The 26,277-nt window shown below is 48.0% G+C and overlaps 1 protein-coding gene across 2 annotated transcripts in view; it reads right to left on the reverse strand.

Moving 5' to 3' along the window:
• CCDC146 (coiled-coil domain containing 146) overlaps window positions 1–26,277 on the reverse strand; it is a 950,534-nt gene that overhangs the window by 555,156 nt on the left and 369,101 nt on the right. For both annotated transcript variants that reach the window (XM_078679302.1, XM_078679310.1), the window contains exon 6: window positions 174–350. In XM_078679302.1, coding sequence (XP_078535428.1) covers window positions 174–350 — 177 coding nt within the window. The remainder of the gene's footprint in view (window positions 1–173; window positions 351–26,277) is intronic.

A 26,277-nucleotide genomic window follows, 5' to 3' on the forward strand; every position in this document is an offset into this window, starting at 1 on the left:
AATGCAAATGAAACTGCTTATGATACGAAGTCAGGGTTTAAGCTATAGGAACATTTCACTAGGAATCTCAAGTTACAAACTTAATTTAAGTACTTTTGAGACTCTCAAAGATTAAACAAAGTAATACGCAAAGTTAAAAATTTAAAATATAGATATGCTTGTTTTTGTCTTACTTTTAAAACTTCTTGCTGTTCCAGGCACTTCTCGATCTCCTGTTCCTCTTTCGGAATCTGCTTCTGCTTGAGCGTCACATCTTCCTTTAGTGCCTTAATTTCCATTTTCCTCAGGGTATTCTCTTTAGTCAGTTCTTCACAGTTTTGTATCAAAACCTTACTTCTTTTTTCCACTTCCTATTAAGATGAGTGAACGACTTAGATTATACAAAGCAGAAACAGATTTTATGATGTTTTAACTTTACAAAGCGAGCTTGTAAGAATTACTTTAATTTGACAAGAAGCGCGGACCCTGTAGCACCTTTACTTTGACATAACTCATGTTTTGATTGAACTGGACATCTTAATTCTCAAGCATTGAAGCACTGTATGAATCTATTTATTCATAAAGGAGACGTGGACTATAACTGCATTAGCAAACCAAATATACTCTGTAATGTTCGTGTTATGAATGTTATATAGAGGGTCACACTGTAGTTAAATAATAACTACAGTACACTAGGAGGAAACATATCATTTTGCTCAGGCTTCAATAAGTGTATGTTTTCACTTTTGATAACATAACACATTTTATTGATTTGTGCATGTACAGTTAAACCATACTATAACAATATTGACTCAACGGGTCTCACATTCGGGTGCCTGGTTGTCAGTACATGCCATGCGTCCTCAATTGAAACGTCATAACCTTCTAGTTCCCAAATCTCTGGTATTTAATACTCATCCCACCTCTCATGTTAAGTTCACGGTCAGTGCGTCCCTCCAGCATAATGAATCCAGGGGAGCCTATTTCCATTGCTGCACAGTGATCCATGCCTCTAATCCATTCATCCAGGGGCGAGGCATGCACCCTCTTTCAGTGCCAAGCTAAGTCTCTCTTTACCACCAGGAGGGTCATGGCGATTAGTGAGCGAGAAGCATGCGCCCACCCATCCCCATCCTTCCGCCGCCAGCGTATCCATGATGCTCAACAGAGCAATTTTAGGGGTCTAGATCTAGTGGCCTACCTATCACTCACCCAACTATTTTGTTGACCCTTTTCCAGTAGTTTTGTTCCTCAGAGCACTCCCAGAGCACATGCTAGAAAAAGCCTGGGGAACAATTTCACTGGAGGCACTCTGGTCCCCTGGCATGGCCCATCTACCATAGTCAGGCTTTAGGAGTAGTAAGTCTGGTGTAGATATTTAAATTGCATGAGGTGAATGCACTTGGAAATTGCCAGCACTCTAGGTGCCATTGTCACTTCTGCCCACTTCTCGCTCTCAAGGGCTCCCACCTCCAACTCGAACTTTGTCTTCAGATTCACTAGCGGGACTAGTGTTGGTCACTAGCGATTTATATAGTCACGAAATTCTACCCTTTCCCAAATCATGAGTTATCAGTTTACACTCTTAGGGAGTGCTCGCAATTTCTCCTTATTACGTTGGAGTGCATGCCGCAGCTGTAAATACCGGTAGAACTGGGAGCAATAAAGGTGGAATTTGGTCGCTAATTCTTAGAATGGGTTTTATATGACCCTCCCCCAGACAACCCCCAGACATCCCCTAGTTTGGAGATACTTATGAGGTCCTAGTTGTTGACCACTGCCAAGCCCATCGCCTCAGATCGGCCATATTCCCTGCTCACCCACTGTACCAACCGCACTGCTCCTACAAGAAACAAGACCTACAACAACCACATACCAACCAGCTGGTACACAAATGACCTCAGGGGGTCCAAGCGCAACTGCAAACAGTTTGAGAGCCCCCACACAAAGGTCCAAACTGCCCTCTGTAGGAAGGTGGATACCTGAATATGGTTACCCCAGATTTCTTGCCTTCTGTTTAGCTGGTTTTCGACTTAGTTGGCCTGGGATCGTGCTAATCAGGGCCCCAGGCTATCTGCTCACTCTGTAAAATGGTCTCCATGTACCCTAGGTACATAACTAATTGGATATTGGGTCACCTTATGAGCCCCTGTATAGTGTACTATAGGTATCCAGGGCATAGGTGCACCCAAGGCCTACCAGGGGCTGCAGCATTGTTGAAAGGTAGGGCCGATGTCGACCAAGAACCTTCAGTGTTTGCCCGGCGTTAGCCGCCTCTCATACCATTCAATATTACCAAACAAAGAGGCAGGCGCTGGAGACAAGAAGGCAGGAAACAGGAGTTTATTCCGACGGAGCAGAACACGCCAAATCAGACAACAGGGTATCTTCTCGAGGTGCTCTAACCGCATCTCTGAGGCCTGGCCTCTTATACACAAGTTTATGACTTTATTATTTTTATGACATCCGTGGTATTGCTTTGAAGTACGAAAAAGGCATCTTTGGAATCCCCGGTTCAAGCCCGTTCTCACACATATCTACAGTAGGGGTCCCCACCCAAATCTCAGCATGATGGCTATCGCACAGCTGGACATTCCGCTGGGAACAGGAATGCGGGCGATCGGTCGGCTCTAGGGGTGTGAAGGCATTGATTAATCCCCGCTCCTTTGATGGGAGTCGAGGTCCTACTGTAGGGGGCAATAAACTGCATCCGCAGGGCTAGGTGATGGCCTGGGATCGGGCCGGACAATCGGGCACAGAGGAAGGGGGTTCATCAAAGGATGTGAGATCATCAAAGGGACGGAGAGAGGTGTTAGCCGGGTACGGGATGTGGCTCCGAGGCAGGGCCGCGCTGAAGGGGTGGTTTATGGCCCAAGCATGTGAGAGCGCGGGCTGTCAGAGCGCGGGGGATGCTTGCGGGGTCAGGGAGAGCGAGAGAGAGAGAGAGAGAGAGAGAGAGAGACGCTGGCTATCGGCAGTGGGCAGAGAGGCCATGGCATTCAAAATGGCTGCTACTGACGCGCACATATGAGCCTAAAAGGGGACAAGATGGCGCCGATAATGTTTACGTCGCAATCTAGATTTTAACAGTCCTCCCTTTTCAACATATCTAGCCAGCTTGTCAATCTATGTCTATCCCCATCATATTATGGATTTCTACATCATACAAAGCTTTCATGCGTTCAGCTTCAAAGTTCGGAGTCTTAGGGCAAACACAGTTAGCAAATAGTGAACACAGAGGTGGCAAGCATTGAATACCCAGGCAGAGTCCACATATTACGACGATTGGTATCAGTACAATCATGAGCAACCTCCATCCCCAGTCCTTTACAGCACTCCAGAACCAACTCCCAAGCGACCATCCTTCTTGTTCCTGGTGAACTTCCGAGGAGAGTTTGTGGAGGTGTTCAATGGCCTTGTAGACGAAGGGTGAATTGTCTGGTATGTAGGTACAACAGCTGGACCCGATGATACGACATGCTCCTCCACGGTCTGCCAGAACCACATCTAGAACAAGGCGGTTTTGAAGAGCCACCAGACGGACCGCCTGAAGCTCGGCTGTATTGTTTGTGAGGATACCAGCTGTAATGTTCATCGTTGTCTCGACTGCCTGGGATAAATGTCGGATGGCACGACTGTTTGCCATCGGACCCCAAAGTGGAACAAGTCCTTTCATTGCATCCAAGAATTGTGCTCCAGTGGAGTCGGCCTGTTCAATGTCCTTTGCTCGTCTCTGTCGGTGATGGTTTGCCGGAGCCACATAGGTTGGAGGAAGGATGAAGGCAATGTAGCAGGTACCAGCCCTTTGGGAGCCAGGTGTAGGCTTTTGTACCACAGACGAAGTACATGTTTGGAGAGGTGACAAAAGAGGGTGGGTCGGTTGAGTCCAAAGTTCTGGTGATGCGGCAAGTGCTGTGGCCCACCATTTGTGTCCCATGGCCTGTGATGCATACAAGGCCCGAGACATTGACGACAGATAGGGCCACAGTCAGGGTGGCAGCTGTTCGTTTCCGGAGGTAGGAGAAGGTGGGTCTGGCTGGATTGTTGAATATTTGCATCTCCACCATTTCTTTGGCGGGGATGTCCATGTGAACAGAGGCATTGGAGGATAGAGGGCAAAAGGGAGCAGCAGTCCTTCCGGTTTTGTTCAGCCAGACTCCATGATAAAAGTGCGACATAGTTCCGCTGGAAGTGGCATTGTCTCTGTAGCTCTCTTGCAAGAGGATCAGCCAAGCAAGGCAGGAACCATGAACAGAGAAAGGTGAAGGGATGAAAGGGATGGAATGTCCGGTGGCATGTGGTATCAACCCACAGATCCAGCAATTCGTGGCATTGGCAGCAAGGTTGTGTTGGTGCAGCAACTGTACGAAGGAGTTGTTCCAGAACTCCTTACGCCTTTCTTGGATTTGAGGTGAAAGAGAGACCAGGTAGTGTTCTTTCATGGTGGTAGGCTGTGCAGTCGTTAGAAATGTCTTATGAGCCGGTGCGTTCTCTTCCACGATCCAGAAGGTAGTCATGAGGAGGAGGCAAAAGAGAAGAGTGATAAGAAGAGCAATAGTCTTTGAGCTGTGCAACCTGTCAGTTTTCGGGTTTCTGTAGTGGGTCTTTGGATGTCCGGTTGCTTCCATCATCTTCGTATCGGGCGCTTCCATCATCTTCAAGGTGCTCGGTAGTGGGCAGAACCACAGACTTTGTTTGGTTTCTCTCCTGGCAGCCTTTGCAGTGTCAGGCCGCCACTCTGAGAATGGTAACTTTAGTCAGTGGTCTACTTAGCCGAAACTCCCTCCTTTCGTCGCAGGTTATACCCTTCTCTGGATGGCACATTGGGATCAGGGAATTTCGCCAATTCGAGTGTCTCTGTTTCAGGGTAGCAGCTCAGGGATGGTCGGTCTTTGTGCAGGAGCTCTTCTTGGGTGGTTACATCTTCGGTCGACGTCAGGGTCGGAGAGATTTTCTTGCAGTGATGTGCATGCAGCCAATTTCGTTTCCCCTCCACTCGAAGAGCTGTTCGGGTGGTGATCAAGACTTGCCAGGGGCCCGTCCAGCGGGGTTCGACTCTTCTCCCGCTGGAAGTTCCGAATCAGGACGAAATCTCCAGGCTGGATGGTATGTCCGGGGCCCCTGGAAGCATCGGGGATGGCCTGCAGCACCTGATGATGAATAACAGACAGTGTTTTAGTTAGGTTATACAGATAGTCAGACATTAGGACGTCCGGGACGTCGTGAATAGATGTCGGTTTGGGTGCGGACCAGATACTCATGGGCCGGCCGAAAACGACCTCGTAAGGGGTCAAGTGGTGTTTGGTGGGGGTGGAACGCATTGACAGCAATGCTAGGGGAAGAGCGTCTGGCCATTTTAGTCCTGTGGTAGCCACTATTTTCGCCAGTTTTAGTTTCAATGTGGCATTGTGCCGTTCGACCAGTCCAGCAGATTGGGGGTGAAAAACTGCGTGGAATTTCTGTCGTACCCCCAGTCCTTTCAGGATGAGCTGGATAACCTCGGCTACAAAATGGGGGCCATTGTCACTCCATAAAATACGGCAAAGGCCGTAGCGAGGGAAGAACTCTTTCAGTAGTACTTTTGCAGTGGCAATAGCAGTGTTGTCACGCGTCGGGTAGGCTTCCACCCATTTGCTAAAAGCGCACACAACAACAAGTACATACTTCAGTCCTTGACATCTCTCTAACTGAATATAGTCCATCTGTAGGACTTCAAATGGATGGTTGGGGACCCCAAACCCTCCCCGGGGTACGACAGTTCCTTTCCCAGGGTTGTGTTGCAGGCAGACTAGACATTGTTGGACTAATCGTTTGGCTGAGTCTGCAATTCTATCGTTATGCCAAACTCGGGAGACAAGTTCGGTCATAGGGGCAGCTCCTATGTGTGCAGGGGAATGAGCCATAGTCAGTATGGGGATCAGATACGAGTTGGGTAGCAACCATTTGTTCGTGTCTTTTGTCCGCCAGCAGCCTTCATCGTCTTTTAATCCCACCCGTGCCCATTCAGTCAATTCGTGTGGTGAGCTGACCATTTGGATGTCCCTAATAGTTTCCCTAGCGTCCGTCCATTTTTCTGCTTGTGACCTAGTCACGTACATGCGAGTCGTCGTCCTATTCTCAGCTGTGGTTCGGGCAGTGATGTTGGCCAGTGCATTTCCCTGTCCAATGAGGTCTGTCACCTTTTTATGTGCTTGGCATTTGATTACGGCAAGTCGTTTGGGGAGGAGAACCGCTTCAGTCAGAGCGGAGACTAGATCTCCGTGCAGGATGGGTGTGCCATGAGATGTCAGAAATCCCCTCTCCTTCCATAAGAGCCCAAAATGATGAACCACCCCGAAGGCATACTGGCTGTCCGTGTAAATGTTTGCTGTCGTCCCCTTTGCTAGGATACATGCTCGTGTGAGGGCAATCAGTTCTGCTGCCTGGGCGGATCGTTGCGTAATGCGGGCGGTTTCAACTACAGTTCGGGCTGTGGTAACTGCATAGGCAGCAGAGGTGGTGCCGTCGGGGAGTTTAATGCAAGAGCCGTCTACCCATAGCTCTCCGTCAGGGTTTGGGAAGGCAGTGTCTCGGAGGTCAACTCTACTCCTAGTCTGTTCGTCTGTGAGGGTCACACAGTCATGTATTGGGGGCACATCGGGATCGTTTTCAGGCAGAGGCAGCAAGGTGGCTGGGTTCAGTGTGGTGCATCGTTTCAACGTGATGTGAGGTGCGAGCAGTGTCAGTTCGTACCCAGTCAGTCGTGCGCTGGTCAGGTGTTGTGTCTTGGTCTGGTTTAGGAGGGTGTCAACAGCATTGGGCACTAGTACCGTGAGGGAATTCGAGAGTACGATCCCTTCACTTTGTCGGATAGAGACAGCAGCAGCAGCTACTGCTCGAAGACAGGCAGGCAAAGCTCTTGCTACGGGGTCAAGAGTGGCAGAGAAATAGGCACATGGTCGTAGTTTGGGGCCAATGGTCTGAGTCAGGACAGACAAAGCGCATCCCTCCCTTTCGTGAGTGTAGAGAGAGAAGGGCTTTGTATAATCAGGAGTTCCTAGGACGGGTGCTGAACAAAGGACGTCTCGTAGTTCCTTGAAGGAGGATTGACATTCAGGGGTCCAAGGGAGCGGGAAGGAGACATCTTCAGCCAGTAGGGAAAGTAGTGGTTTCACAATGAGGCTGAAATTTGGCAACCATTGCCGACAGAAGGAGGTGAGGCCTATCAAAGAGCGGACTTGCTTCGGGGTTTTAGGGATAGGGGTCTCCAGAATAGCCTGGATTCGATCGGGTGTGAGTTTTCTCCCGTCTTTGGACAAGAGGTGGCCTAGGTAAGTGACTTGAGGTTGGCAGAATTGCAACTTCTTCTTGGAGACCTTGTGGCCATTTTCCGCGAGGAAGTGCAGGAGTTGGATGGTGGCTGTGACTGCAAGTGGAGTGGTGTCGGCCGCCAAAAGGATATCATCGACGTACTGTACCAACACCACTCCATCCGGCAACTGGACTGCATCCAGCTGTCTTTTGAGGGCCTGGCTGTAGATGCTTGGACTTTCAGTGTAGCCCTGGGGTGCTCTGCAAAATCTATATGAGCGGGATTTTAAAGTGAAGCCGAAAAGGTAGCGGCTGTCTGAGTGAATGGGGATGGAGAAGAATGCGTTCTTGAGGTCGATTACCGTGAAGGTGGTGGCAGTGGAAGGAATCAGGGTCAGAATGGTGGTGATGTCTGAGACTACAGGGTACTGGGGTACAACCACTTTGTAGACTTCTCGTAGGTCGATGATGAAGCGGTACGCTTTTTCATCTCCCTCACCCTGCTTCTTCACAATGGGTAGGATAGGGCAGTTGCAAACATTGCTAACTACTTCTTCTACCACTCCTGCGTCTATCAGGGACTGGATGATTTTTACCAATGCCTTCTCGCCTTCGGGCGATATCCGATACTGTGGGAGTTTTGGGAGCACTGCGTCCTGTCGAACAGTTATGTGTACAGGGTCTATCATCATGCGTCCTACGTCCGAGTCAGTCTTTGCCCATAGGTACAGAGGTAGAGTGTCGAGTAGGGACAAGTCAGCGTCAGTGATGGAAAACATGCGTGGAGTGCGACAAGATCTGAGCAATATTGGGTTGTCGTACAGAATGACTCGAACTCCGTCTTGTGAACACCTAATAGTAGCTCGAAAATGTTTCAATAAGTCAAGTCCCATAATGGCGAAGGGGGTGTTGGAGGAGAGCAAAAACGTCGTGTCAGTGGTGTTATTGTCCAAGTTAAAAGAGATCGGTGTGGACAAGGGATTAGTGGAGGGCGTTCCATCAAAACCTATTGATGTCACATGTGCGCCAGACAAGGGTGCCCTGGGAATCAATCGTTTAGACAACGCACAAAGTGTTGCACCAGTATCTACCAGAAATGGAGACTTCGTACCTAGGACCTTAGCGGTGACATAAGGACCTTGCTGGTCAACATAGAGCTTGTCTGGATCCCTTCCTTGCCCTTGGCAGTCCTATGCAAAGTCGTGGGCATTGCCGTAGTCAGACTGTTGGCACTGATTCTGTCGGGGACGGTCAAACGTGTTCGGTCTGCCAGGCCTGTCATTGTTGGTGTCGTTTGTATGCCCTCGTCCCTGTCCTCTATTTCTCTGCCCGCCCGCTACGTCCCTCGTGTCTTTATTCCTGAGTGCTTCTTGCAGAACTGGACATTGAGACTTCCAGTGGCCAAATCCTTTGCAAAACGCACACTGGTCCTCATCGAGGTCTGTTCGTGGAGCGCCGGGTGCGGGTGTGCGGTCTCTAGGGGGTGGATTTCTAGGAGCATTCGACTGGTAGTTTCCTCTATACTGTTCCCTTCCTATAGTCACCCCTTGCAACTGAGCAATCATCACCCTCTCTTTCAAGTCCTTTTTCTTCTTCTCAGTCACTTGATCGTTCTCGTTCTTTTGTCGCTCATAGTATTGAGCCATCTGAAGGATAGCTGCGGGCTTGGAGGCCGCCCAACTACTCTCGCTAGTCTGTAGTTTCTGCGAGACTTCTGGTGTCAGGCCTTTCACATAGTTCTGGACAAACAAGTGATGTCCAGTCGCAGTGGTCATGTCCTGGCCGCTGTAATCGGAGAACACCGTTTCAAACCGGGAGAAGTATTCTGATACGTCTTCCTGGGGTTTCTGGCGACAGGCCGTTACTATCGACCAGTCCACCTTCCTTTCTGGAACTAGGGTTTTTAATTTCTGCACAATCTTATCTGGTAAGTCTAGAATGGCCTTCAAAGGTTTCTGTCCCGGTTCCCGTTGTTTGTCAACATTACCGAGTTGTATCCAGGTATGTCCGAACAGCTCAAGGTGGTCGACTTTCCGGATTTGCTTCCACACATCAGCTGGCAGACATAGCCCGAAAAACAAATCGATATCCGCTAGGGTCATAATCGTTGAACCCAAAGCGGTGGCTAATTCTGTATAGAAGGCTGTGGGGTTCTTTCGCAGATCAGGCAAGGACTTTAGGACAGTCAGGATGTCCGATCCCATGGTTGGTAAACCCAGTTGTAAACTACCCTCCCTCTCGCATCTTGGTGGTTAATATCGTCGTGTGTTCCCTGTCCTCGTGGGGGAACCCAATAGGGAGCGGCCTCCTTTATGGGCATCATCGTGTCAATTTTTTCCACTCCGGCTTCAGTTGCTGCAGGAGTCGTGGTGTTAGTCTCTGGTTTCTGTTCCGTGAGGTGGCGGAAAACTTCAAGCGTACGTGTGAAGAGGTTCGTCACATCACACTCGTTCCCATCTCCGACATCAACTTTTCTATACAGAGTCGTTAGGTTTTCAGGGCCCTTTCCTTGGTAGCGGTCTTCATAGGCATTAAGGGTATGGTAACAAAGGCGTACGACAAAGTGTCGCCTGTGGCTATTGGCATATGTATTGTACATATCCGTTATATAATCCTCACTTTCCTTTCGCCCCACCAGTGTCTTTACAATCTTATCGATCCCAGCTCGTTCATCCTTACTTAATCTATTCGATCTAGCAGGGTCTTTCCTCCCAGCTTCGGGATCATCTGAAGTCGCTGCTCGTGCTGCGCTGGGTACGAGGGGTTCGGTCGGCGCAGAGGCCATGAGGACCGAAGCTCCGGCACTACTCTCGCCTGTCGGTGGGGGTTGCGGGTGCTGTGCTAAGGGTTGGGAAGGGGCATATGGAGGGGGCATGTAGATGATCGGGGGACCTAATAGTAAATCATCGTTTGTTCGCTGTTTCGAAGGTAGCTCGGGGTAAAGTGTAGAGGGTGTCCTGACGGGACACTGGCCTGATGATTCGGAATCTTGTTTTAGCTTGGTTTCCTCTCTTTCTTTTATTTCTTCCTTTAACTTGTTAGCGGCCAGGTGAGCTGCTTTGCGTAATTCCTTTTCTAACCTGACCTCATTTCTCTTCTTCCGCTGTTCTGTTTCTTTGCGCCACATGCCGAAGCTATCGAGCATAGTGGGTGTTGTCTTATTATTATAAAGGGCTGTTTCCAGCGCGTTTATTTTGTCGTTATCAAAGGACCCTATCAGTGGCCACTGACTTTCCCGATCCTTTCTCGTGTATTTATGCCACAGCTTACTATAAGCCACGGTGACTAGTCCATATTTAGTAAACATGTCCTTATTAGGGGTGCCCTCCAGTGGAGCCGGATGGTTCACCTCTAATAAGCGGTCCGGGCTGAACCAACTACCAACAAATGGGGCAAAAATAGGCATGACGGGTTACAAAGGGGACAAAAGTCTGCACTACCTATCCTTCACTATTCACAAGGACTAAACAGAGTATTGCGACTCTGTGCTTATTTGTAAATAGAGAATAACCCAAAGAGAACCAATTCCGAACGATCAATGTTCGGACAAACAATCAATCAAATGAGGGATAAAAATAGGCACGACGGATTACAACGGGGGCAAAAGCCTGCGTTACCTATCCTTCACTATTCACAAGGACTAAACAGAGTATTGCGACTCTGTGCTTATTTGTAAATAGAGAATGATCCGAAGAGAACCAATTCCAAAACAGCAAATGCTTGGATAACAATCAATCAAATGGAGAGGGAAGTAGGCACGACGGATTACAACGGGGGGCAAAAGCCTGCGTTACCTACCCTTCACTATCTGCAAAGACTAAACAGAGTATTGCGACTCTGTGCTTGTTTGCAAATAGAGAATCTCTCAGAAACAATCAAATGAGTAATACTAGTATTTTCAAACAATCAAACAATCAATTCGCAATTCGTCGTGTTACACAACCTTACCCGGACCGCATGGACGGTTTCTCGTATTCCGCTTCCAGCGCCCGATCGTCCTCTATTCTCCGTAATTGCTGTGGCACTCCTGATGGTTCCCAGTCAGGACCGTAGATCACTCGAAAGAGGTCTGCTCGGAACCAGTGAAGTTCGGATGATCGGCTGCCAGACGAGGGTCTATCGGGCAGGAGCTCTTCCCGATCGTTGCAGTCGTTCACTCTGTCGTTGGGACCTCTCCCACTGGATCCACGCGTCGCTGATGGGCCCCACGTTTGGGACGCCAATTGTTGAAAGGTAGGGCCGATGTCGACCAAGAACCTTCAGTGTTTGCCCGGCGTTAGCCGCCTCTCATACCATTCAATATTACCAAACAAAGAGGCAGGCGCTGGAGACAAGAAGGCAGGAAACAGGAGTTTATTCCGACGGAGCAGAACACGTCAAATCAGACAACAGGGTATCTTCTCGAGGTGCTCTAACTGCATCTCTGAGGCCTGGCCTCTTATACACAAGTTTATGACTTTATTATTTTTATGACATCCGTGGTATTGCTTTGAAGTACGAAAAAGGCATCTTTGGAATCCCCGGTTCAAGTCCGTTCTCACACATATCTACAGTAGGGGTCCCCACCCAAATCTCAGCATGATGGCTATCGCGCAGCTGGACATCCCGCGGGAACAGGAATGCGGGCGATTGGTCGGCTCTAGGGGTGTGAAGGCATTGATTAATCCCCGCTCCTTTGATGGGAGTCGAGGTCCTACTGTAGGGGGCAATAAACTGCAATCGCGGGGCTAGGTGATGGCCTGGGATCGGGCACAGAGGAAGGGGGTTCATCAAAGGATGTGAGATCATCAAAGGGACGGAGAGAGGTGTTAGCCGGGTACGGGATGTGGCTCCGAGGCAGGGCCGCGCTGAAGGGGTGGTTTATGGCCCAAGCGCGGGCTGTCAGCGCGCGGGGGAGAGAGAGAGAGAGAGAGAGAGAGAGAGAGAGAGAGAGAGAGAGAGAGAGAGAGAGAGACACACACACACACACGCTGGCTATCGGCAGTGGGCAGAGAGGCCATGGCATTCAAAATGGCTGCTACTGACGCGCACATATGAGCCTAAAAGGGGACAAGATGGCGCCGATAATGTTTACGTCGCAATCTAGATTTTAACAGCATATCTTTTGCCACCACTGGCTGGCCATCCAAACTGACACAACTGGCTGATCACTCAGCTGGGGCAAGGTCATGTAATCACCCCTTGCTTAGATATAGTATTCCTGTGTCTAACCTTATATCTAGACACATATACACCTATAAGTCACTCCTATGGCAGTCCTTAACAATCCTGAAGGCAGAGTGTTTGGTTTTATGTGAGATGGTGCTCTAGCATGAGCTGAGCCTGTCTGCAGCTTTCGGAACCATGTCCTTATAGCTGTTCTAGGATATTGCCATACCATATACTCTTAAGTGCATTATGAACCTCGCAATTAAATGCTAACTCTGGTTTGGCTTTATCAAAACATGTTGTGTAAGGTGTCATACGCTTTGGAATACTACCCCCTCGCCAGTTGAGGTATGGGGGTAGCATTCCACCCTTCTAGAGGGAGAAGACATGTTACTTCCATTAATCCCGGTTAAAGTTAACCAGAGCCTCAGCATCACAAAATTGATGCTGCTGCCACAGACACAAGTCTGACCTCCTGCTGCTGGGAGTCCTTCCAGCAAGGGAGGCTTGGACAATAGGTTTCCTGTCACAGGGAGGTGCTAGCACCACCCCAGACAGGCTATAGTGCATTGGGGCAGGGAGGGCTGAATGAAATGAGACACTGCCTGGGGCACACAAGGTGTCCCATGCATTGGCCAGTTCAAACCGGTGCTGGGGCACTCCAGCCCCAGCTCTGGCGCGTAACTGGACAAAGGGAAAGGGGTGTAACCACCCCCTTCCTGGGTCCCACCCATAGGAGGGACCTAGCAGGTAATCCAGCCCCTAGATTTGGTATATAGGTAAGAGCTGAGTCCCAAGACTTTAAATTTATCCTGACTGAAACTCTGATATGAAACTCTGGACCTTCGACATCCTACTCGACGTAGAAGACTGAAGAATCTCCTTGTGGTCAAGGAGTGACCACCCCGTGCAAGCAGGCATCATCAAGCGTTCAACGGTTTGCTTTGTCGTTGCTCCCGCCGGAGGCCGAACACAGAGCCTGACAAGACCCGGACTTCCAGACTTCCTTCAGCCCGATCCACAGCCACAGCAAAGCTGAGACCCGTGGAGGCGGCGCGAGACGTGGGACCGGCCATCTTGGAAAGCCAGCGAAACGCTTTCCGTGCAGCTTCTGAGGCACCCTCGAAGTTGTGCATTGGGGATTGAGAAGCTCCAGCCCCGAGCATCCACTGCACCAAAGATCACCTCTCCACACTCACCGAGTGCTGCGTGGGGCCCTTTTGCATTTTCCTGCTCAACGCGTCTGTCTGGTCACTTGCCCGTTGACTAGTGGCCTCTGTGACGACAAAACCCGAAATCTACACCACTGGTCTGGTTGCTCCAGACTGGCCCTTGCTTCCCTGCGAAAGAGAAGCCCCTCAGTCCTTGCTGGCCTGAGTAAGAAGCCCTCTTCAAATCCTGCGTGGGTTGCCTTTGCCAAGGCTTGTTGACTCCAATCCGGAAGCCCACACCGCCAACAGCGAGAGCCTTCGTGGAACAGTCCGTGCCCAGCTCCTGGTCGTCGTCAACACCTCCTGGTCCACGTGGCAGCAGAGACAAGCTTCGCGACATCACCTGATTGCTCTGCAACATCGCCTGGTTCCTTCCTGGTTCCATCCTGGTCACTGGCTAGTGACCCAGACTCTGTCCCCTCTGCTTTCAGGTACTCATCATCCTCGATCCGCCCTTGGATCCAACCGGACTCTTCTCTCCTGGTCACCTGCAGCATCTTTTCTCCAAGGCTCCATAGAACTCCACGACGAAACCCGACACACTTTGGGACCTATGCACCCGCTTCCTGTGGGTGAGGTAACATGAGTACTGCTGTGCTCCTGTGAAGATTAACTCTCCTGTGTCCTAGTTTCAAGTGGTTAGCTTCTAGTCCAGTCGGAAGACTCCTAAACCTTTAACTTTCTAACTTTACGCACCCATTGACTTCTATGTGTGCACGCGTGTGCATTTAGACTCTGCACCCGCATCCCGTGGGCCTCCTGCTTCCTAACTACTGTTAGTCCAGTGTAGTCCAGCGATTCCCAAGTCCCTAGGCCTTTCCATTGTTCGTGACGTGGTTCTTATACCACTATTTTAGTATATGGTTTAGAGGGCCACCAGGGCCTATCCATATTGTGCAACTTATTGTATGTTATATTGAGTGACTTGTTATGCGCTTGTGCTTCTGTGCTCATAAAGAGTTCAGGGGATTGATTTAGAAATAAATACATATATATTTTGAATATATAACCTGTGTGGTGTCCTTTCATTTGGTATTAAAAGGATTGCATATGGTAAAACAGCTGGCTTCACATGCCCTCTTGAGTTTAGCCTAAAGACTGCTTTTGTCCATGCTACCCCTAGGATAGCTGGTCTATAAGGTTAACTCTACAACCATCACCATAAGGGTTGTTTGGACTGGTGCAAGGTGTTCACTAGAATAGTGAACATCATATACCAGGCCAACTTCTCACACCCTCTACATCAACAACTACAAGATGCAAAGAAAAAAGCCCCAACTCTCAGACTCGAGGCAAGCTCCAACAACGGCAAAGAACTTTAAAAGGAGTAAAAGTAAAGTAATGCTAAATGTATGGGGTACTTGGAAGGCGATACTGAAATTCCTGAAAATCCCGAAGATCAATGGTATGATTGACCTTTGGAGCTCAAGACCTTTTTCTCATCTTGGAGAGAATAGAAACAGCAGCTCATGGAAGGCGCTGGGTATTAGATATCTGGGGGATGTCATGTGTGGGGATGATTTATTGGAGTTCGATATATTACAACAGAAATTTGGTATTCCGGCTACCCACTGGCTCCTGTATAATCAAGTCAAGCAGACGATTAAATCACTCAGACCGAGATTAGCATTACAGGAGATAAATCCTCTTATAAAGTATGTAATAAATGGCGGCAAGAAGATCAAAGTAGGGTATAGTTATCTCTTGAAGGCGCTGGGTAATGATATTACACAGATAGAGTCTGCTTGGGCTCAAAGGATAGGGGATCCAAATGTAGACATAGATTACGTGCTCATATTGAACAAAAAGGTATTAAGAGCAACTAATTTAAAAGCACAGCACTACAAGATGGTTTTCAATTTGTATTATACCCCTGCAAAGTTGCTTCAATGGGGGCTAAGAGATAACGATAAATGTCCAAGGTGTAATCAAGGCCCGGCGGATCTTCTGCATATCTTTTATTCTTGTCAGAATCTCACACTTGTTTTAACAGAAATGGAAAAAATTTTATCGGGGCTGCTAGAGTCTCAAATATCTCTATCCCCAATTATGGTTTTACTTGGTAGGGATGAAAACCTAGCAATCGGACATGAAGCTGAAGCATTTATTTTTCTATCCGTAGCTGTTTTTAGAATTTTAATTGCAGCGGCTTGGAAAGACCCGATTGCGCCCTCTTTTCAGATGTGGCTAACCAGGCTGCTGGGGATCCATAATATAGAGGAATGCCTATATAACTTTAAGGGTAAAAGGACGAAAGAATATGGTAAAAGGATTTGGGCTCCTCTTAGAAAGTGGAGAGAACTAAGATGAATAGACAGTGAGTTGATGTAAGAATGATCCCCTTGTATTATTTGGACTGTAACATTCTTGTGTACTTTTGCTGCCCTTCTGCCGTTTGCCGAGATGTTTTACATATTAATTGTCTGATTTTATCATATGCAATATAGTTTATATCCATATGTGTAAATGTCTGATGGGATTCAGTTGGTATTTGTAAATTGTGTTATATTCCGATCCATCTCAATAAAAAAAAAAAAAAAAAAAAAAGAAGAACTTTTCAGCACCGTCGAGGAGTTCTCGAATCCTACAGCTGCCAATGCCAACATCATGCCATCTCAAACACCTTGCAGCCACCTCTCAAACTTCTTTGAACAGAAGATTGCCAAGATATACAACACATTCGACCAACAGCATACCGATACAAACTCCCTTGACCAGCTGGACACCTTCTTCATTGTCAAACAGCATCTAAGCAACTGGATGCCCCTCTCAAAAGAAGAAACCACACCCTTGATGAATACCATCCACTCAGGAGCCCCATAAGAGCCATGCCCCCACTTCATATTCAATCATGGTAGAACCATCCTTTCCCATGTGCTCACCGCTATTATCAACACTCTCTATGGAGAAAGCCACCAATACCCAACTCGCAGACCACCTAGAGCTCAATCAACTGCTAAACAGCTCTCAATCAAGCTTTCGCACCAACCGCAGCACAGAGACAGCACTCATTGTGGCCACCAATGACATCAAAAGCATCCTCAATCGAGGAGAAACAGCAGTACTCATCCTCCTCAACGTCTCCACAGCTTTCAATAGGGTCTCCCACAGGTAACTCATCAGAAAGCTTCAGCACTTGGGTCCCTGCATACCGGCCCTCAAGTGGAGATCCTCCTTCCTCATGGACAGAAGTCAATAAGTTAGACTTCCCACCTACATCACAGACTCCAAGAAACTCATTTGCAGAGTTCCTAGAGCATCATCGCTCAGCCCAACACTCTTCAATGTCTACATGACACGCCCTTGCGAACATTGTCGGAGCCCATGGCATCAATACAGTAGCGGACGACACATATCGCATGCTCTCCCTTACCGACTCAATCAGCACCACCAAAGCAAACTTCGCCAACTGTATGAGCAACATCACTGCTTCAATAAAAAACAACTCCCTCCAGCTCAACACAGACAAAACGGCAGTCCTAATATTCTGCAACAACCACTCCCTCTGGGATGCCTCTTGAGTATCTTCCAGAACAGAACACATGGGCTACTCTTCTGAATGTAGGTCAGGATTTGCGCCAGGGCATTAGAGGTGAGGCAATGAAGAAGGTTTTTTTTTTCCAATGGGTGATGGCAAGGTATGTGCAGACTTATGTTCGGGGTTCAGTCTTGAGATGAAAATATGGGGTTTTCTGTTAGATATGAAGGTTATTGGTAGAACAAACCTTTAACTAATGCAGGCTTGCACTGGAACCGAAAGACAGGAAGCCACAAACCAACATTTATAGAAGTGAGGTTAAGTTTTCAAAGCATTTGGTTCTGTTTTGTAAAGTTTTTACCACTGGGGAGATAGGATGAATAAATGAATGAAAAAGAATTATATAGCGCTACAAATGCCAAAAGGTGTCAAGGCGCTAATAGCAAATACTCCACGGAAGAAGAGCAATTGAAGAAGCTAGCTAGTGGCTGTTAACTAGTGAACAGCCAGTCTTTAAAGGTTTACGGAATAAGGTGTGGTATTGAAGACTAGAAATTGATGGGGAAACAGCGTGGATGCCGCCACTGAAGAAATGCGTTACTTACCTGTAACTGCAGTTATCCAGTATTGGTGTCTTTCATAGATTCACATGCCTGAATCATTCCCCGTCGTCGAGATGGGAGTCCTGTCCTATAGACATACATAGAGAATAGTTGGCCTAAGGGCCTTGCCTTAGTAGCCTATCTATGTCTTTTTGTAAAAAGGACCAAATTCCAGAAGGTAGCCAATCAGCTACCACCTCCCTCTAGAACCTTCCTGTCAGGAGCCTCAGTCTCTCAGATTTTCGTACGCACCAAGCTAGGTAGGCGTCATTTGTTAGAGAGAGAGAGGTGAGACCTTCCAGGGGAGGCGGGAGGGTTGCATGTGAATCTATGAAAGACACCAATACTGGATAACTGCAGTTACAGGTAAGTAACGCATTTCTTATCCAGTATTATGGGTGTCTTTCATAGATTCACATGCCTGAATCAGAGTAGCAAGCAATATATTATGCACATGTCTGATGGAACAGTGTAAGCAGTCTGAGATAATACATATCATACGACTAAGAACCATCAACAAGTAACAATAAATAAGTAAATAAATGTGCATACCAGTGAAGGAAGGTGGGAAGGAGGAGGGCTCACCTCACTGGAATAGGTGGCGAAGCACAGCCTGGCCCACGGCTGCATCCTGCATCAGTTACATATCCAGGCAGTAGTGCCTGGTAAAGGTATGTGGCGGCTTCCAGGTCGCTGCTCTGCAAATGTCCAGTATTGGCACTCCAGCAAATAGCGCAGCTGATGTTGACACAGCTCTTGTAGAATGAGCTCGTACTGTGGATTGTAATGGCCTTCCAGCTTTTTCATGGCAAAATGAAATTGCAGAGGATATCCATCGTGAAATGCTCTGTTTGGAAAGTGGCATGCCCTTCCGTGGTCTGCTGAAAGCGATGAAAAGCTGACTTGTTTTTCTGAAATGCTTTGTTTTGTCTAGATAAAACTTAAGACACCTCTTCAGGTCCAAGGAATGTAGGGATCTTTCAGCTGCGGTACTTGGATTTGGGAAGAATGAACGGAGGACTAATGGCTCATTTAAATGGAAGTCCGACGGGACCTTAGGAATAAATCGAGGATTCCTTCTTAGAATCACTCTATCCACTTTGAACTGCATGAAAGGATCTTGTATGGAAAGAGCCTGTAGTTCGCTGACCCTTCTAGCTGAGGTCAGACCCAATAGAAGGGCTGTCTTCCAGGAGATATATTTGAGATCCGCCCTATGGGTTGGCTCGGAAGGGTGTTTCATCAATTGATTGAGTACCACATTGAGATGCCATGTTGGTGGAACTCTTCTTGGTCGAGGGAAGGATCTGTAGAGCCCCTTAAGGAATTGCTTTATCAACCTGTTGGACGAGATAGAGGGCCCTTTTGACATCCTCGTAAACCCGGAAATTGCTGCCAGATGAACTCTGATAGAGGCATGTGCAAGTCCCGATTGTGCCAGGTGTAACAGATATGGCAATAGCTGTTCTGGAGTAACCCGGAAAGGGTGGAGACCTTTGTCCTTACACCAAATGCAGAAGCGTTTCCATTTCAAGGAATAGGTCTTGTTTGTGCTGTCTGCTCTTGCTTTCGTGAGGACATCCTTGCACTCCTGCGGAATGTCTAGTTGGTAGAATTCTCGATGCTCAGGAGCCATGCCGATAAACTGAGAGATTTCAGATTCGGGTGCAGTACCTGACCTTTGGACATGGTGATTAGGGATGGATGTTGGACCAGATTGATTGGTGGTTGGACTGAGAGGCGATGGATGTCCGTGAACCAATGTTGTCTCGCCCAGAACGGGGCAATCAGAATCAGTGTGCATCGCTCCGTTTTCATTTTCCGAATGACTCTTGGTATGTGGGGAAATGGCGGAAATGCGTACGCAAACACGTTGCGCCAGGCGATGGAAAATGCATTTCCGAGGGACCGCAACTGGGGATGCCAACTTGCGTAGTTGTGGCATTTGGGGTTCTCCCTGGTCGATCTACGGACTCCCCCATTCTGAGAAGATGCGATTCAGCACTTTCTGACCGAGTTCCCATTCGTGTGACAGGGATCTCTGTCTGCTTAGAGCATCTGCTATGACGTTGTCCTTGCCTGGGACATACTCTGCTGTCAGCGTGATATTGTGTAGCACTAGCCAGTTCCAAATTTTCTGCGATTCGCGAGATAGTGTTAGCGAACGCGTCCCTCCCTACTTGTTCAAGTAGTGCATAGTCGTGGTGTTGTCTGTTCTGACAAGCACTGGTGAGTTTGTGATGCGCGGGAGGAAGGCCTGCAGAGATAGGAAAACTGCCCTCAGCTCTAGGAGGTTGATATGGAGCTGCCGCTCCTGGTCCGTCCACTTGCCGCTGATCTGTAATTCTTGAAGGACCGCTCCCCATCCTTCTAGAGAGGCATCCGTAGTTATTACGTGTGGAGTTGCAGGTAGCAGGAATGGTAATCCTTGAGAGAGGTTTTTGGGCGTCCTCCACCAGACTAAGGCCTTGATGATTTGTTGAGTAATCACGATGTGATCCTCGAAAGAGCCTGTGCTCTGAGTCCACTGCCTGGTCAAGGCCTCCTGCAGAGGGCGCATCCTGAGCCGACCGTGTGGAATAAGCAGGATGCACGAGGACATCATCCCAAGCAGGGACTTGAAAGTACGTACCAGTAGGGTTTTCTTTGAAGCCTCTGCGGTGGCCAGAGCAATCAGCTTCTGTTTTCTCTCTTGTGATGGGAATGCTTTTGAACATTCCGTGTTCAAAGTTGCCCCAAGAAAGATAAGGACTTTGGAAGGCTGTAAGGTAGACTTCTCGTGATTGAGCGTCAAGCCCAGTTGTTGGAAAAGTTTGAGGCAGGCGTTGGAAGACTCTGCTGCGCCTGTCATAGATGGTGCTTTCACCAGCCAGTCGTCCAGGTGGGGGAAGACTTGGTGTCCATTCTGCCATAGGAAAGCTGCCACAGGGGAGAGGTACTTGGTGAAAATTCGAGGTGCCGATTTGAGGCCAATTAGGAGGACACAGAATTGGTAGTGTTGTCCCGCTACTGCGAATCTGAGGAATTTTCTGTGGCGTTTGTGAATTGGGATGTGATAATACGCGTCTTGTAGATCTAAAGACGTCATAAAGTCTCCTTCCTCCAGTGAGCCTAAGATCTCTTGGATAGTCACCATCCGAAACGATTGGCTCTTCAAGAATGTATTGAGTGCCCTGAGATCTAGGATGGGCCTCCATTTTTTCCGTTTCTGTTGTATTAGAAAGAAGCGGGAATAAAATCCCTTCCCCTTGTGAGCTGATGGTACTCGCTCTATTGCTCCTTTCTTTAACATTGAAGAGACTTCTTGAAGGAGTAATCGTAAGTGCCTGTGTTGGAGCTTGCGAGGAGGAGTTATCGGGGGAACTGAATTGAATTCCAATGAATGTCCGTATTGGATCAATTGGAGCACCCACCGATCTGTTGTTATTGATCTCCAATTGTGGAGGAAGTGTGTTAGTTTTCCTCCAACTTTTAAAGAACGAGATGGTGGATGGACTGGCTGCCGGAAACGGTCATTGGTGTCCGCCAGTGGGTTTCCTTTGATTTTTTTCCCTGTAGGTAGACCTCGCGTACGAGGTCTGACGTCCTTGTGGCTGTTGTCGCTGCTGGTATTGCGATCGGCCTTGGTTGTATGAGAATGAGGGTTTGCTCTGGTATGATCCTCTATAAGAGGGCTGACCTCTACCCCTGTTCCCTCGAAAGGACTGGTTTTTAAACTGCAACGTGCCAAGCGCTCGTGCAGTGTCCGTGTCTTTTTTGAAGGCCTCGTATATTTTCTCCCCAAAGAGGTGTTGGCCGTCGTAGGGCATGTCGAGTACTTTAGTTTGTACTTCTTGGCGAAAGGATGTTGCCTTGAGCCACCCTTGTCTTCGCAAGACCGCGGCACCTGCTAGTTGTCTGAAGCCGGTCATTGCGACATCTACAGCACAATCAATAAGTTCTGATGCCGACGTTTGTCCCTCCTTAAGGAGTGATTGAACTTCCTCCTTTAAGTTATCAGGCAGTTCTGTCAGATAGGGGCAATGTCCTCCCACAATTGCCTATTGTAGCGTCCTAGTAGTGCAATGGCGTTAGCTACCTTGATGGTCATGGCTGACGTGGTTGAAAAGCGTTTGCCAATACCTTCTAGTTTCCTGCCTTCCTTGTCTGGTGGTGCTGACAATGGAGAGGACGGGTTTCTAGAGTTCTTTTGAGCCGCCTGGGTGACTACAGAATCTGGTTTTGGATGTCCAGTAAGGCATGCTGGTGCTGTTGATGGTGCCTTATATTTTTTGTCTAGTCTAGGTATCATTGCAGAAACCGAGGCTGGTGTCTGCATCAATTGTTTCCCTTGTTCCCATATGTGATCAATGATTGGAATTGTTCTTGTTGTTTTTCTGACTGGGTCTTTAAAATCATATAGAAAACAGTCTGTTTCATGTGATTCCATAGTCATGTGGAATCTCGTGGCTGCTCGCTCCACTAAATTGTGGAATCCGCCAATGTCTGCCGGCGGGGAATCCGAAGTAGTGGGTTCTGGTGTGGCTGGAGATGGAGCGATGTAGTCTTCATCATCTCTGTGGTCGGACAGGTCGTCCCGTACCTCCCCTTCTTCTGGTTCCTCGCCCTCGTCATCAGAAGACGGGATATGTTGTACTGTTTCTCTCTCCCGACGGATCACCAAAGGTGACGGTCTCGCTCTTGGAGATGAGGTCGGCCCAGATGACACTGGAGTTTTCTCCGATGACGGGGCCGTTGGCGATTCAGGAAATCGCTTCTTGTAGTCTTGGATCAAGTACTGGAGGTCCAAGACTATAGATACTGGAAGGCACACCATAGGTGTGACCTGCGTCTGTACTTGTGAATGTACAGATTCCTCTGTAAATACTACATCATCGCCATCTTCATCTGTGCTTTGGCACTTTACGATGAGATCCAAGGGACTGGTGGCCTGACCGTACTGGTCATCGTCCGATTCGTCGTCTTGTAGGAGACAGGATGGGGGTAATTTTTGAACCCTACTTGGAGATGTTAAATCCGGTGTAATGGGATTTTTTGTACTCTTTTTGGGTGGAACCAAATCAGATTGTTTCCATGGCGTCGACGGTGTCGGCGTTGATGGCTTCGTCGACGGTGTCGTCGTCGACTGATTTCCGATTGCCGACGGTGAGCTCGTCGACGGTACCTTTGTCGATGGTCCCGTCGTCGACGGTGTCTTCGTCGTCGACGGTGTCTTCGTCGTCGACGGTGTGCTCGTCGACGGTGTCTTCGTCGTCGACGATGTGCTCGTCGACGGTGTCTTCGTCGTCGATGGGGCACTCGACGGCAGTGTCTTCGTCGACGACGATGTTTTTACCGTCGTCGAAGTCTTGGTCGACGATGCAGGCGTCGACTGTTTTGGCTTCGTCGTCGACGCTGTCGTCGACGTCGTCGACGGAATCTTAAGCAACGTGGAGTGCTTTTTTATGAGGACAATCGACGACACCGGCTTACCTGCCGTCGACGAAGGAGTGGTCGTCGTCGTAGATGAATATGCTGCCGACGCCGTCGTCGTCGATATCGTCGTCGTCGATGTAGAGACATAGACTGTGGAGATGGTTTTCCTCCGCACTGAGGGAAGCGTCGACGAAATCGTGGTCGACGACTGCACAGGCTTCCTGAAAGAAGGAGCCTCCTTGTCAGACGTGGTAGATCTTGCCTCTGAAGACTTATTGGCAGTCTTCTTAGGAGGAACGTCTGTAGGGCTAGGGGAAGCAACCCTTGGCCTCTTCAAGGATAATTTTGAGGAAACTGAAGCCATCTCACCGCCCTCTGAAGATTCCAGGTCGTCTCTGGTTTTAAGTCTGTTCAACCAGAGGAGCAGTCTTCCTTCTCTGTCTTTAAGTGTCTTTGTAGAGAATGTTCTACAAATTCGACATTCCTTGGGTGAATGGTCAGGATAAAGACAGTAAAGGCAAGTTTCATGCTTGTCATCTACGTGGAGTATTTTCTTACCACAAGATGAGCAAGCCCTGAAGAGTCCTTTCTTCTGTTGATCAGTCATAGTTGAGTTTTGAAGGAAATATCCAAGTTCTGTGAGGAAAAGAGATAAAACTAGGAAACCTGCGGAGAACTCAGGTGGAGACTCCCTAGCACAACGTGCGGTAGAAAATCTGAGAGACTGAGGCTCCTGACAGGAAGGTTCTAGAGGGAGGTGGTAGCTGATTGGCTACCTTCTGGAATTTGGTCCTTTTTACAAAAAGACATAGATAGGCTACTAAGGCAAGGCCCTTAGGCCTACTTTTCTCTATGTTTGTCTATAGGACATTACTTTTCTATGTACCGGGGACTCCCATCTCGACGACGGGGCATGATTCAGGCATGTGAATCTATAAAAGACACCCATAATACTGGATAAAAGGCTCTGCTTCCCCATCTTGATCTCTTGTACATAGGTGTCATTAGAAGATATTTTCCTGAAGACCGAAGCTGTCTGGAGGGGGGTGGGGGGTGGGGGGGGGGGGGGGGGGAAGTATAGCAGTCAAAAAGGTCCCCGAGTTTTTGAGGGCCTCTATGGTTAAGGGCATTGTGGACCAAGCAGAGACCCTTAAAGGTAATTCGCTTGGTAACAGGAAGCCAATGAAGTTAATGAATCCCTTCAGAGACAGACTAAAATTTAGGGATATCAAGAATCAGTCGAGCAGCTGCATTTTGGACTAGCTGTACTTTCGCAAGGACTGTCTAGTTAATGTCCTGATAAAGAGCGTTACAATAATCAAGTGTGGACATAAGTGCCAAAGTCACCTTTTTCGGTGCCTGAATAGAAAAGATGAGAAATACTTTTCTCAGGGATTTAATTATCCAGGAGCAGGTCGAAACTGTCCTGTCTACCTGAAGGTTAAAGAATAATTTGGTATCTATTAGTACTCCTAGGTTTTTTGCCGAGTCCATTGGGTAGGTAAAGTCCCTAACCTGTCTGGCCACCACAAATCGGACCATACAGAGGGTTGCCCGCTAAAAATCAGGACCTCCATCTTGTCCCTGTTAAAAAGTAGGCAATTTCACTCCATCTAAGTGGCAACTGCCTGCATACCGATTTAAAAATTAGAGGCGGTTGCATTGAGATCCTTTGATGTGATGCAACTGTAATGACAAGAGTCCATAATGTGTCAGAGTCTGCTGCCATGTGGTAGGGCATTTTTATTTGCTGTAGTGCTTTGTTATGCATTTAATCCAACCTTTCAGCTAAGGAATTGTGAGTGGCAGGAAAACTACGCATGTATGGCTCTTCAAAGTTGGAGCATTCAGCAGTTAGGTTAGTATACCATCTTTAGGGATACAAGAGTTTTCATATTTAGTGTTACATATCAAAACGCCGTCGACTGTACAGCTTGAATTATACGACGCATATCACGTTCAGTGCTCCTATAGAAATAATTGTTTTCCAAGTGACTGTAACTTGTTTTTTGGAGCCTCTAACTGATGTACATACTTTGTTTAATGCGTCGCCAATGCTGTTTTTAAGCACTTGCACATTCACCTCACTAACTGTATATAGCACCTTGCACCAAGTGTCACTGGGTTGTCATAAGATCCGGTCTTTACAGTGCTGCTTAAACTGTAATTGCATATGAAAGATTTTTCCCTTTCTGTTTCTTGGTAAATAATATTACCTCTTCTTAAATCATTTGACTCCTTGTTTCTGTTCCTTTCGTAATGCTTGTGGCATACACCTTTGAAATTGTCTCCACATAATACCTGTTGGGAATTGTTTTTGCCTACACGATACACCCATCCCAACGAGGCCTATGGGTTTTCTCCTGTTATTCCTATATATATTAGGAGCAGCTTGTTAGCTGCGAGAGCAGTAACTCTGTGTACTTTATCTAATATACCTCAGTCAAAAAGGTATTCATCTGAGTAGGACCCTCTGGCCTACACACGATGTCCAAGGAGTCCCTCACCTATTCAGAGGAATACATCCAGTCAAGACTAACTGGGCCCTCATTACTGTCGGGTCCACCACTGTCTGCAACCACCTCCACTGCCCCTAACACCTCCCGTGTCCTATTGGATAAACTCGAAAAACTGAAGAAGAAGCAGATCAGGACGGATCTGCATGCCCGCATGCTCACGGATTACTTACGCTCTGGTGTCATCCCTTTAGGACTTCAAATTCGTAACACCCCGGCTATTTTCACACAGGACCCCAAATTTAGAACCAGCTTTAGCCACCTCGCGACGACTTGCTCTCGCCATTGGATGGTCCTTGGAATAGATACAGCCATAGAACACAGCCGTCAGGAACTCCAGGAAATTGAAGAACTTGAGAAACGCATCCTAGAAGACACCTCTATTACTGACGCCAAAAGCCTCTTAGAAAAAATCTACAGTTCCATCGCCACCTTCAACACCTTTGAGGTCAATAAAAAGATCAATAAAATAGAAAAAGACATCAAGAACTACAAGAATGAGAACACATACCCCTACTTAAACGAGGAATTTTACAACACTCAACAGAACCCTCCAAGAACACAGAATTGGGGACGTTATAGAAACAATCAACGCGTAACCTTCTCTGTCTCTTCAAACAGCTCTGCAGACGAGACAG

This window comes from Lissotriton helveticus, chromosome 1_1 (assembly GCF_964261635.1).
Source record: "Lissotriton helveticus chromosome 1_1, aLisHel1.1, whole genome shotgun sequence".
In the NCBI taxonomy this organism is placed as follows: domain Eukaryota; kingdom Metazoa; phylum Chordata; class Amphibia; order Caudata; family Salamandridae; genus Lissotriton; species Lissotriton helveticus.